This window comes from Ailuropoda melanoleuca, chromosome 1 (genome assembly GCF_002007445.2).
Source record: "Ailuropoda melanoleuca isolate Jingjing chromosome 1, ASM200744v2, whole genome shotgun sequence".
Classification (NCBI taxonomy): Eukaryota; Metazoa; Chordata; class Mammalia; order Carnivora; family Ursidae; genus Ailuropoda; species Ailuropoda melanoleuca.
In genome coordinates, this window is record NC_048218.1 from 190,879,801 (window position 1) to 190,893,753 (window position 13,953).

Consider the following 13,953-nt stretch of genomic DNA (forward strand, 5'->3'; position numbering starts at 1 on the left):
TGGAAGGACAGAGACCTGACTATCTAGGATGCTTCACACTGGGTCCGCTAGTGTCATCTAACCACCAGAAGCCAAGAATAGGCTTTGTGAGCGGTCAATAGACACAGGGTGTCTATTTTCCCGAGACCGAGTAGAAAGAATATTCAGATTACAAAGGAATTCTGCATTTTCAGGGTACTGTTAAAACACGTTATTAGCAAAGGGAAGTTGGCCTCACAGTGGAAGACAAATCAAAGGAAGTAACAGAGCAAGGTTTGTGATTTCACAGAAAGACCTGGCATCTAAGGTAACCCAAGAAAAGTGATGGGTCTAGGGTGTCATGAAACAAGGCGATATTCTCCTCCCTTTTGACCCAAAAGAACGTCTACAACAGAAAATGGGAAAAGAGAAGGAAACAGCTTCCAAAATGTAGATCTCGAATCAGAATCTGAAGTAATTCTAGTCAGGGAATCAATACAAAGTGTGTGAAACAAGGGGAGAGGAGTCTCTTGTCTTACTAAAAGGAAGTCCAAAACTTCTGAAGAGGGAAGCAAATATTTTCAAGGACTCTATTCTAGAGGTATTTTGTTGGGGGGGGGGTGGAGGGTGGGGAGACAAGCTCCATTTAAAGTTTAGATATTAGAGAAACCACATTGTGCTTTTAAGCAATGTTTAAAACAGGGTTCAGCAATCTGGGTGGAATGGGACATTTTCAGGGGACAAATTTTGGTGTGGACAGGTGAGCTTACACTAAACTGTGAACGGATAAGAGGCAAAAGAGATTGCAAACCCAAACAGGAGCCAGCCAGCTTCATTTTGCCTGCTGTGGATGAACAAAGGACGACGACAGTGAAGCATGGGTAAGTAAATGAGATTTTTTTCAAATGGTTTAAAATGGCAATATACACTTAAATATATATATATATATATATATACACACACACATATATACTTATGTAATGTAAAATATAATAAAATTACAAAATCTAACATAAAGGATCAAAGAAGAAAAGGATGGTGTGACATTACACGTGAAAAACCAAACGTCTATAACATCAGCCCTTAGAGCTGAAGACGGGCAACCAACAGAGTCAGCTTAAAGCTGCTCTTAAGTCCACACTGTTGGCTGGGGTTTCTCCATACCACAGCAATTCAAAAGAAGCAGAAACATTATCATTTAAATTAAAAGCCCTGCGTTGCACCGCGTTACAAAAACAGAAGTTCCGGTGAATTCTGGGTTTGTAATATTCTCTTCCCAAAGGACGTGTATTACCCGAGCGAAGTTCTGAACTGCGAACCATCAGAGCGCCTCTTACTACCATTAGCGAACTCGTCCCCTCGCGCCGCGTTCTTCTACTGAGGAGATGAGCAAACCCATCCTAGGAAACAGATGTTTCTACTTCTCTAATCCTAGCCTCGGTGTGTACACTTTGGACACAGGTTGAAAAATTATGATTTTGTGCAAGGGCAAGGCACTCGGCGACTAGTAGCTTATCTTTGAAGTCGACTAGTTTGTAAAAAGGACGTGCATGAAATACGATTTTTAATTAAAGGAAAGCAGACTGCAATGAATTTATAAACATAGCACCACTTTAAGACTAAACTTGCTCCCTCTCCCCCCGTCAATGTCTTTCATGAATAACTGACTAATTTACATTCACAGGAGTTTATGAAATAAGAGATAATATTATTCCTATCTCGGGCAATGAGAAAACGAAGAAGATAGGAAAGATCATGACCTTGAAAAAGGTCGTGGAGACTGCAGTACAATGAAACTAGAAGCTCGGACTCTTGCTTCCTAACTAGAGAGCTCGTTCTGCATTCCAACACTAACATCTCCTGTGGGATGTCAGTCGGGCAGAGCTTGGCCCTCAGGCGACAATTCAGCAGCTGGCCGGGATGGTACCTGGTGTTTCCCACATCCTCCTCGGCACCCGCCAGGCTCGCCCGCCTCCCATAGCTTTCCGTGCCTGTCAGTTGTAGGATGGGGATTAAGATTGTTAATAACCAACTTCTAGAACTTCAGGGCTCCATTATCCCAAACCATCAATAGTGTTACTCACTTTTTTTGATCTCTTCTAGCTTCTCAGTGTATTTAGTCATACTGTTCCCTAGAAAGAGAATAAGATAGGCTTTTAATGGAAGAAAATGAGTTAACACTCTAAAACAGAATGGAGTACAAGTATTCCCTAAGCTTTCCTTCCCTGTTCTTACGGAATCATGGTAAGCAAATGGGCCACATGTCATTAACACATCTTTTGGATTATACAGTGTCATTAAATGATGAGGGATCAAGGGGAAAGTATTGGCCAATGTGTTGAAAGGGTAGACACCCAATAAACACAGAAGTCCCAGGCCGTACAGATGATCACTTTATATATTTTTTTCCTTTTTTTTTTTCTTTTCGAGTCAAGGCTTTCTTCCTCCTTTTATTCCCCCGTAACCTTTCTGTGGGGAAGATGTGCCAAGGAGAAAGAAAGAAGCAATGATCTCTGAATGTCTAAAATGTGCCGCTGTGGCTACCCAAGCAAGCCCTTGCTCTCTGCTTAGTCTTTGTGGTTTCCCTCGCTCTCCTGAACTTGGTCTTCAACGATTCGTGCTGAGGTTGCAGCCTGAACTAGACCACACAGTCTGTGCGCTGGTATTCACCCTGGATTTGATCTGCTAAGAAAGAGCAGCAGATTCCCACCATTGCAGAGAGCACGGAGCCCTCCTGTTCTGCAGCCTGGTTGTACAATACCAGGGGCCAGCCAAGGTGGTTTGGAGGGTTTCCATACACTAAAACTGGGCCAGGATCCTTTTGGTTTCCGAACAAACTAAAGTCTAGTTCCCAAGCCAGCGGCTATTATTTTTTACTGGGCATGCTTCAATTTGATTCAATACGGCAAGCTCTGCCTGGCATTTGAAAGATACAGCAAAAAAGGGGGAAACTGTTTCAAAGTGTCTCATTTCTAAAATTGTTCTCCTAACTTTTAAGCTTTGGGAGGAGCTAGTCAGATTTCATCCCAGCTTCAGATAAAAGAAGCGCTTCCCAATTAATGGCACGAACTGATGTTTTTTAAGGACTAAGCCTGAGCTTTTCTTCATGTTTTAGGTCAGAAGTAGAGAGAGAAAATTCTTGCTCTGAAACCCAAAATACATTTTCAAAAAAACAACTTACATCACGTTATTATTAAATCTTTCCTTATGAATTCATCAGGGAATAAAATTCCACTGAGTTAAAAAAAATATATTTATTTATTCTTTCTTTCCATCTGAAGGCACACGCTCTTCAGATCAGGATGAGACAGCGGGACACAGTGGTAGCCCTAGAGCTAGACTGTGGCCTTTGTAAAGCTCAGAGGGACACGGGATTGCTGGAAGGCCTGAGGCTTCTCGAGAGAGAGACAGAAAATGCCTAAGAGGTTCAACTAGCACCACAGACCGAGAGTAGAATCAAATATGATCTTTTCGAGGTTCTTCAGGCTGGAAGTGACTGGAGTGGGAACCACGAATTCTTCCTCAACGCACACCCCCTTCCCCTGCAACTTTGACCTCAGGTGGGAACCCACGGGTCAATACAATGGGGGAAGAAGACAGGGCAAACGGTGTGCTCTTCGGTGTCCTGCCATCTTATTCTTCAGCCATTTTACACAACAGCTTTTGGTTACAAGTGTTCCTGAGTCCCCTACGTTTGTGAGTTGCTGACCTGGCAGTTACCTCGTTTTGGCCGGGCAGCTTCAGGCAGTCTTGTCAGAAGGCTGAGGTACAAAAAGGATCACCGATTTGTGCAGTGACACAGCAAATTAGGAACTAAGCCGGGCTCCATGTTCCCAACCTCCTGGTTTAGTCATCCTGCTTTTCTAGTGGTGCTTTTTTTTTTTTTTTTTTTTAAAGATTTTATTTATTTATTTATTCGACAGAGATAGAGACAGCCAGCGAGAGCACAAGCAGGGGGAGTGGGAGAGGAAGAAGCAGGCTCACAGCAGAGGAGCCTGATGTGGGGCTCGATCCGATAATGCCGGGATCACGCCCTGAGCTGAAGGCAGACGCTTAACCGCTGTGCCACCCAGGCGCCCCTCTAGTGGTGCTGTTTTAAAAACACGATTTCCCTGTGAGGTAAATAGGTAGGAAGTGTGACTTCCCTAATAGTAGCAGGTGGGACCCATGTGACGCTCAAAATTCCCCGAGGCACACCCCACATGGAAAACAACAGCCAGCCTTATTATATGGTCTTTATTATTAAAACATTGCCTTTCCAGTCTAGAGCAGTTTCCACTAACAAAGCGGCTGACGTCCATTTCTCAATCAACTATCCGCATTTTCCGAGTATTTACACAGCACTTCACTCACACCAGCCCCGTGAGGTAGGCCAGTGCGCCTACGGTCTGGGTCTCCCACAAAGGAGAAGGCAGGCGAGCGCCGTCTTTTGCAGTGGTGTACAAATATTTGGCAAAATTACAAACAAACGTGAGAGGGCGACCGATAAGAAGGTCTGTTCATTACAGACATTCGTTCTATCCGAGTGGGCGGGGGGGGGGCGAATGGGGAAGAGAAAATGGAGGACTTCTGCATTGTTTCAGCTGGAGAAAGACGCTAGGCTGGCTGACACAAAAGAGCCTTAAAAATGATTTTAGAAAGTATGAAATGTAGTATTTTGCCCCACTGCATAGAAAGCTTATACCTTAACTACGCAGCTTAGCTTACTGGATCTAATTGCATCTGAAAATAGGCTTTTGACTACCTTTTAAAAAGACGAGAAATGAATCAATTCTATAACTGGCTTATTTATAAATGCAGCTTTGTTTCATACAAAAGGAGCTTAAAAGACTATCAGCAAACCAGTTCTTTTTTAACTGAAATTACACATTACTGCTAGATAAATTTTCCGAGACAAGACTTTGATTAAAAAAAAAAAATGTCAGTGGCTCCCCATGGCTTCCTGACTCCAGTTGAAACTCCTTGTTCTAGAGCTGAAGGCGCCAACGTCTTACCTGCCTCTTCAATCTTGCCTTAATTACTAAACTTGACAAACTCTCCGTTAGTCTTCTGTTCTCTAACATGTCATCTTGTCCATGTAATCATAATAGCTCACCCAGCTGGAAGTGACCTTTCCCTCCTCTGAACTTCCACAGCACTCAGCTCACCACTCACAAGGCATTTATCATTGTACTGCCTTATTTGTGTGCACGTCTTATCCATCTTCTGATACTGAAAGCCAAAGACTATTTACACACACACACACACACACACACACACACACACACACGCACACAATCTTTATCTCTTCCATTGTATAGCGTAAAATGTACTTGGAATTATTTGCTAAGTGAAATATACTATGAAGATCTGAAGAATCCTTATAATGAATCTTTTTTTTTTAATTTAAAAGATTTTATTTATTTATTTGACAGAGAGACCGCCAGCGAGAGAGGGAACACAAGCAGGGGGAGTGGGAGAGGAAGAAGCAGGCTTCCAGCGGAGGAGCCTGATGTGGGGCTCGATCCCAGAACACTGGGATCACGCCCTGAGCCGAAGGCAGACGCTTAACGACTGTGCCATCCAGGCGCCCCTATAATGAATCATTTTATAACACAAATTATCACACCCCAATTTGGCTTGAGTTTTTGGACACCTCATTTTCTTTAAGCTATGCACAACCTGATTATTAACTACAGTATATGTTATGTACTCTCTATGTGACATCCATAGTATTTCAAGACTCAGGTAACCTCGAAATGTGTAAGGTGGTATTTAGCTTCTACTTAGTTTATAATTTAAATTACAACAAAAGATATATATATAAAATATATAAAAACTATATAATATAAAATATATAATATATATAACATATATATAAATATATGTCTATGTTTTGCAATTAGAATCAAGAGAAAGAGACAAGTCAACTCAATCAATAGTGCCATGCAAGACAGCACAATCGACAAATGGAGTGACTCATTCTTTAGATTTTTTTCCCTTTGTTTTCCTGTAATTTAATAACATTATTTGCACTGAGCCAGTAAGGAAAGCAAGTGATTTTGAGCAGCAGTAATCTAAAGTGGGCAAGATTTATAAGGCACGAACTCAGTTGCTAAGAGACAACTCCATTGCTTTATTTTTCTTCAATATTTCCCTCCTCTATGGAGAAGCTCTTTTGGCTCAGAAGGAGCAGAAAGCGTGAAAAGAGGCACAGTGGTCCTTTGTTAATCTCAATAAGTTATATGAGTGGATAGTGCTTTCTGGTTTATAAAAGGCTTTCACATACATTTCTCCCTTTGACATAAAAAACAGAATTAAACACCAAATAAAAGTGAAGAGTACCTAGTCTGTAATGAGTTTGAGTGCTTAAGATCAAGGCTATTAGCAAATATTCAGGCAAAGTAGAGACTAAAGAAGAAAAAAGGAAATGACTCGTTTGTGTGGAGTTAACAAGAGTAATGTGAATCTTTTAAAAAATTAAAAATAAGGCTAGAAGAGATGCAGTGGAGAAAAATCTAAGGAATTTTACAAAACTGAAGACATTTGAAATGAGGTTGGATAGAGATTGCAATGAGAAGCTAATGCAGGCGATGAAAGAGTGCAGGACACTGACAAAGGGAGAGCCCTGTGGTTTGGAAAGTATCCCTTCACCAGCCTGCGGTGCTGCAGAGCGGAAACCCAGAGAGGGTGCTCGAGAATACACAAGAACCCTGCGGTGGAGACGGAACAAAACGCCGTCAGGGATTTCGTCAGAAGCATAATCCATTCATGGCACAGTCTGGCAAGGCTGGGGAGCTGGTAAGAGACACCCAGGCACCTATGGAACAAAAGAAATATTTGAAGTTCAAAATGATTCTGCTATTTCTAGCTGTGGCTATACAGCAGTGTCTTGAGTTTATAGGAGAAGTAGAGTCAGAAGCATAGAAATCAAAAATAATCTTTACCCAGGAAGAAGACAGCAGTCTTTGAAGAACTCAGGAGGTGATTTGGGTGAAGACTGGAGATACCACACAATTCTTGATTTCTTGTGATTAACTCTGAATTGCTCACTGTTTGGTAAGAAAAGATTAAAGACCCATCTATTTAGCCTAGAAATGAGGAATGCTCACTCATACCTGTGCCTATTTCCACTGCTCTGACTGCAGAGCTTAAAAGCATACCATAGACAGGGGCTCCTTACTCTCACCGGGGCTATAACTCCTCACCCTTTGCACCTGTTGGCACACATATAAGTGATAATATTTGAACAAAACACTGGTGTAAATGCTGGCTTCCCCAGGCCCCGATGGCTACCCAGAGAGCTAACGGGACATGTATCATGGCACATAACCAGTAGGCCATGGCACACCAAGTGGAAACTTTCTCTGAATACACAGGGAGGTAGGTCACAAAAATGCATAGGAAAAAGACATTAAAATAAAATCCTCCCCTGAAACAGACTTTAAAATAATTTTTAAGTTTGAAACAACAACAAAAAAAATCAAACACTAGGATAAGATTTCTCTCCCACACTGATTTTAAAATACTTTTGAGTTTTAAGCTATGGAGTACACTTTGGCCCTTCCAAAGGCTATTATAAAACTAGTTTGGGAGACTTCTGACTCCAGGAAGATGAGGCAGATGTACTTTACTCCTCCAGCTAAAATGGGAGAAAGTATTTGCAAATCATATTTCTGATAAGGGTCTAGTACCCAGAATATGTAAAAGAACTCTTATAACACAGCAATAGAAAAAAAAAAACAAGTATAAACTGGGCCAATGATTTGAATAGGTATTTCTCTATAGGAGACACACAAATGCCAATAAGCACATAAAAAGGTGCTCAACATCATTAGTCATTAGGAAAATGCAAATCAAAACCTCAATGAGATACCACTTCATATCCGCGAAGATGACTGTAATCAAAATGATGGACAGTAACAAGCATCATCAAGGATGTGGAGAAAAAGAGCCTTCCTACATTACTGGTGAGAATGCAAAGTAGCGCGGCTGCTTTGGAAAACAGTTTGGCAGTTCCGCAAAAAATGAAACACAGAGTCACCACATACGGTCCTATGTGACTCCTAGGTATGTAACCAAGAGAATTAAAAGCATATGTTCACACAAAAATTTGTACATTAATGTTTACAGCAGCATTATGGCCAAAAAGTGTAGGGGCACCTGGGTGGCACAGCGGTTAAGCGTCTGCCTTCGGCTCAGGGCGTGATCCCGGCGTTATGGGATCGAGCCCCACATCAGGCTCTTCCGCTATGAGCCTGCTTCTTCCTCTCCCACTCCCCCTGCTTGTGTTCTTTCTCTCGCTGGCTGTCTCTATCTCTGTCAAATGAATAAATAAATAAAATATTTTTAAAAAAAGTGTAAACAACCCAAATGTCCATCAATTGATAAGTAGATATACAAAATGAGGAATGTATCTATACAACAGAATATTATTTGGCAGTAAAAAATAATGAGGTATTGATACATGTTGCAACATAGACAGACCTTGAATCCACTATGCTAAGTGAGAGATGCCATACACAAAAGGCCACATATTACATGATTCCATTTATATGAAATGTTCAGAATAGGCAAACTCATAGATACAGAAAGTAGATTAGTGGTTATCAGGGACTGGAAAAAGTAAGGAATGGGAAGTGATTGCTCTTGGATATGCGCTTTCTTTTTGAGATGACAAAAATGTTCTGTAATTAGAGTGATGATGGTGTCACTACCTCGTGAATGTACTGAAAACCTCTGAACTGCTTAAAAGGTTAAAAGTGTGAGTATTATGGTATGTAAATTAGACCTCAGTTTAAGAAAATAACACAGCAATTATAAAAAAGATTGATTAAAAAAAACAAAACAAAAACCCTGGACATTATGTATAAAATATAGAAGAAGACTTGATAGGTTGGAGAGAGGAAAGCAGACTGGGTAGGGACCTCAGGACCCAAGAAATGGCATGATAATTGAACTACCTGGCTTTTTGTTTTGTCTGTCTGTCTGTCTGTCTGTCTGTTTGCCTCACATATCTTAGACTTGAAGCTAAAGAAGCCAGCAACCCAGAAACACCAATGGACAGACGGAAAAAAAATCTCCAAAAAAAGACTGCTGTCCCTACCCAAAGGACGGGGAAAGGGGCAGCTTAGCAAGCCAGAAAACTGTCAGACAATAACTGCTTTACTCCAACCAAACACCACCTTCACCTGTCAGCAAAGGTCTGGGGGGTGGGAGGCGGGGCTTGAATTCCATCCTTGCTGGGCTATGATGAGGTGCCATCAAAGCACCAGAAAGAGGATCAAGGAGGTGGGGACAGGAGAGTACTCAAAGATATAATGGCTGAAAACCTCCCAAATTTGACAAGAAACATAAACCTACAGATGTACATAGAAGCCCAGTGAATGCCAAACAGGATAAACCCAAAGAAACCCACATCGAGATACATCATAATCAAACTTCTGAAAACTAAAGAAAAAAAGATCCTTGAAAGCAGCAAGAGAAAAAAACGACACCTTACCTATATGGGAGAAACAGTTCAACTGACAGCAGATTCCTCATTAGAAATCATGGCAGCCAGAAGAAAGTGGCACAGTATTTTTCAAGCGCTCAAGGAAAGTAATTGTCAACCTAGGCTCCCACACTCAGAGAAAATACCCTTCAGGAATAAAAGGAAATCAAGACATTTTGCACATGAAGGGAAACTCAGAGAGTGTGTTTACCAGCAGACCTGCCCTAAAGAACGGCTAAAGAAAGTTCTCTAATCAGAAAGGAAAAGTAGGGGCACTTGGCTGGCTCAGGCAGTGGAATGTGTGACTCTTGATCTTGGGGTTGTGAGTTTAAGCCCCACACTGGGTGTAGAGATTACATAAAATAAAATCTTAAAAAAAAAGTATTAAAAAAAAGAAAGGAAAAGGAAAAGAAGGAACTTTGAAACCTCAGGAAAGAAGAATACAGAAAGCAAAAATATGCGTATGGACATTTTTTCAAGTTTTTTTCAAGTGCCTATGAAATATATGCCAAATAGACCATATCCTGAGCAATAAAATGAACATCAATGTACTTTTTAAAGATATTTTTAAAATATTTTATTTATTTATTTGAGAGTGAGAGAGTACGAGCAGGGGGAGGGGCAGAGGGAGAGGGAGAAGCAGACTCCCTGCTAAGCAAGGAGCCTGACATGGGGCTCAATCCCAGGACCCTGAGATCATGACCTGAGCCGAAGGCAGACGCTTAACCGACTGAGCCACTCAGGCACCCCCATCAGTGCATTAAAAAAAAAAAAAATCAAACCAAACAGTGTGTTCTTCAACCACAATGGAATCAAACTGGAAATCAAAATAACAGGAAAATCTCCAAACACTTGTAAACTAAACAACACACTTCTAAATAATTCATGGGTCAAAAAAGATAGTCTCAAAGGAAATAAAAAGGTACACTGAAGTGAATGAAAATGAAAATACAACATATCAAAATTTGTGGGACATAGCTAAAGCAGGGCTGAGAAATTTATACAGCTCTAACTTATATGCATTAAAAACGAGGAAAAGTCTTAAATCAATAAGCTAAATTCCCACCTCAAGAATCTAGAACAGAAGAACAAATAAACCCAAGGCAGAAGGAAGGAATAATAAAGATGAGAGCAAAAACCAATGAAGTTTTAAACAGAAAAACAACAGGGAAAACTGATGACACCAAGAGCTTGTTCTTCAAAAGGATCAGTAAAATGGACAAATCTAGAGCAAAGAAAACAGGGAAGAGACACAAATTAGCAATATCAGGAATGAAACAGGGCCTAGCACTTCAGACATCCGAAGGGTATTAAGTGAAGACTACAAACAGTTCTATCTACAGAAATTTGAAAGCTTGGATGAAATGTACTAATTCCTCAAAAAACACAAACTACCACAAGTCACCCAATATGAAAAAATAATTTGAATAGCCGCATAACTATGAAAAGATTAAACTTAAAATTTAAAAACTCTCAGGTAAGAAATCTCCAGGTTCAGCTGGTTTTACTAGAGAATTCTACCAAATGCTTAAGACAGAATTAACACCAATTAACCAATTAATTACAATTAACACCAGGGTTTTGTTTTGTTTTCTATTTAATCTGTTTTTCCAATGGGTGTGTTATTTTCTTAAACTGAGGTATAATTTACACATAATAAAAGTCACCCTTTTATTTAAAAAATTTTTTTTTTAGAGAGAGAGAGCATGAGTGGGAGAGGGGTGGGGGACGGAGGGGCAGAGGGAGAGGGAGAATCTCAAGCAGGCCCCACTACCAGCACAGAGCCCAACGCAGGGCTCAAGCTCAAAACCCTGAGATCATGACCCGAGCCAAAAGCAAAAGTCAGATGCTTAACCAGCTGAGCCACCCAGGCACCCCTAAAAGTCACCGTTTTAAAATGTACAATTCATAATGCACAATCTCTTCCCAAAAACAGAACAAGAGGAAATACTTTACAACTTATTGTATGATGCCAGTATTACCCTGGTATTAAAACTAGACAAAGACAACCCCCCCAAAAGAATTACAAACCAATGTACCTCATTAATATAGACACAAAAATCTTTAGCCAAGTAATAAATAGAATCGAGCAATATATAACAAGAGTTACACACCATGACTAAGTGAGGTTTAGTCCATGGATGCAGCAATACTACAATATTTGCAAATCAAGGTAATCCACCATATTAGCCAGCTAAAGACAAAATCACATAATTATATCAATTATTATTGATATAAATTAAAACCATTTGTTAAAATTCAACAGGCATTCATGATGGAAAATTCTCAGAAAAATAGGAATAGGAGGAAACTTCCTCAATCAGAAACAGCTAACATTTTACTTGATGACGAGAGACTAAATGCTTTCCCCCTAAGATCAGGAAAAAGACAAGGATATTCACTCTCATCACTCTTATCTGACGCAGTTCTGGAAGTCCTAGTGAGCGCAGTATAAGGCAACAAAAGGGAATAAAAGACATATGCGGACTGGAAAGGAATAAATAAAACTTCTTTTTTTGTAAACGACATCGCTGTCTACAGAGAAAAGCCCAAGGAATCTACCCAAAAAAACCCCCAACAAACAAACAAGCTCCTCTTGTCTCTAATAAGTGAGTTTAGCAAAGTCCTGGGATTCAGGAGAAATATACAAAAATCAGCTGTATTTCTATACATTAGCAATGAACACAATGACACCAAAATTAAAAAGACAATGCCATTGACAATTGCTAAACAAAAAATGAAATACTTAGGAGTAAATCTAACAAAACATGTACAGGACACTTATGCTGCAAACTGTCCCCCCGTGGACACCTGCAACCACAGACAGTATCAAACCCTATATATACTATGTTTTTCCTATACATACATACCTATGATCAAGTTTAACTTATAAATTAGGCACAGTAAGAGATTAACAACAATAACTAATAATAAAAAAGAACAATTCTAATACATACTACAATAAAACTTATGTGAAAGTGGTCTCCCTGTTTCTCAAAACATCTTACACCCTTTTTCTTGTGATGATGTGAGATAATAAAACGCCAGCATGATGACCAGTGAGGTGAACGACAAGGCATCGTGAGGTGGCATGAAACTACTATCGACTTCCTTTTTTTTTTCTTTTTTAAGATTTTTTATTTATTTATGTGACAGAGAGACAGCCAGCTAGAGAGGCAACACAGCAGGGGCAGTGGGAGAGGAAGAAGCAGGCTCACAGCGGAGAAGCCCGATGCGGGACTCGATCCCCTAACGCCAGGATCACGCCCTGAGCCGAAGGCAGACGCTAAATGACTGCGCCACCCAGGCGCCCCTACTATGGACTTTCTGAGATACGTCAGGAGGAGGAGTGTCTGCTTCCGGACTGCGGATGACCGTGGGTAACTGAAGCTGGAAAGTGAAATCCCAGATGGGGGGTGGGAGACGACTGTACTATAGTAATGGATTGGAAAACTCGACAGAGTAAAGATGTCAGTTTTTCCTAAATTGATACATAGGTTCAGTGCGACTCCTATCAAAATCAGAGCAGTGTATTTTTTTTGGTAAATGTAAATGAGATTATTCTAAAATTTACATGGAAAAGCAAAGGAATTGGAATAGCTAAAATAATTTGTAAAGAAAAATAAAGCGGGAGTAATCAGTCTAGCCAATTTTAATCAAGCCTGTGAGATACTGGCAGGTTAGACACATAGATCAAGGGAACAGAAGAGAGAACTGAGGAATGGATCCACGTAAATATGCCGACCTGGTTTTTGACAAAGGTGAACGTGCAAAATTCAATGGAGGAAAGGCAGCCTTTTAACAAATGACGCTAGAGCAATCGGACATCCGTAAGCAAAACGGTAACTCTGATCTAAGCTGCATATCTTGTACAGAAATTACCTCAAAGTGTATTGTTTGCTTTTTTAAAAAATACTTTTATTCTTTATTTATTTGAGAGAGAAAGATAGCGAGAGGGAGCACAAACAGGGGCTAAAGGGAGAAGCAGGTTCCCCACTAAGCAGAGAGCCCGACGTGGGGCTTGATCCCAGGACCCTGGGATCATGACCTGAGCTAAAGGCAGACGCTTAACCAGCTGGACCACCCAGATGCCCCCTTTTTTTCTTAATTTTTTAATTTATTTATCCAAGTGTATTGTTGACTTAAAAGTAAAACCTAAAACTATAAAACTTATGGAAAAAACCTTGATAGAAAATTTCTGGGATCTAGTCTCGGTAAAGAGTTCTTAGACTTGACAGCAAAAGCATGACCCAGAAAAGGAAACACTGATATAGTGGACTTCACCACAATTAAAAACTTAGGCACTTCAAAAGACCCTGTCAGGAGAAGGAAAAGACAAGCTACAGACTGGAGAAAATATTTGCAAACCATGTATCCAACAAAGGACCGGCAGGTAGGATGTATCAGGAACACTCCGCACTCAAGTCAAACAATCCAATTAGAACACAGGCAAAAGACATGAAGGGATACTTCACTGAATCAGATATACAGATGATGGCAAATAAGTACATGAAGAGCTGTTC

At 40.4% G+C, this 13,953-nt stretch overlaps 1 protein-coding gene across 1 annotated transcript in view; it reads right to left on the bottom strand.

Moving 5' to 3' along the window:
- CEP41 (centrosomal protein 41) overlaps positions 1-13,953 on the bottom strand; it is a 54,195-nt gene that overhangs the window by 23,079 nt on the left and 17,163 nt on the right. The window contains exon 3 of the mRNA XM_011230405.3: positions 2,043-2,090. Within this exon, the coding sequence (XP_011228707.1) occupies positions 2,043-2,090 (48 nt within the window). The remainder of the gene's footprint in view (positions 1-2,042; positions 2,091-13,953) is intronic.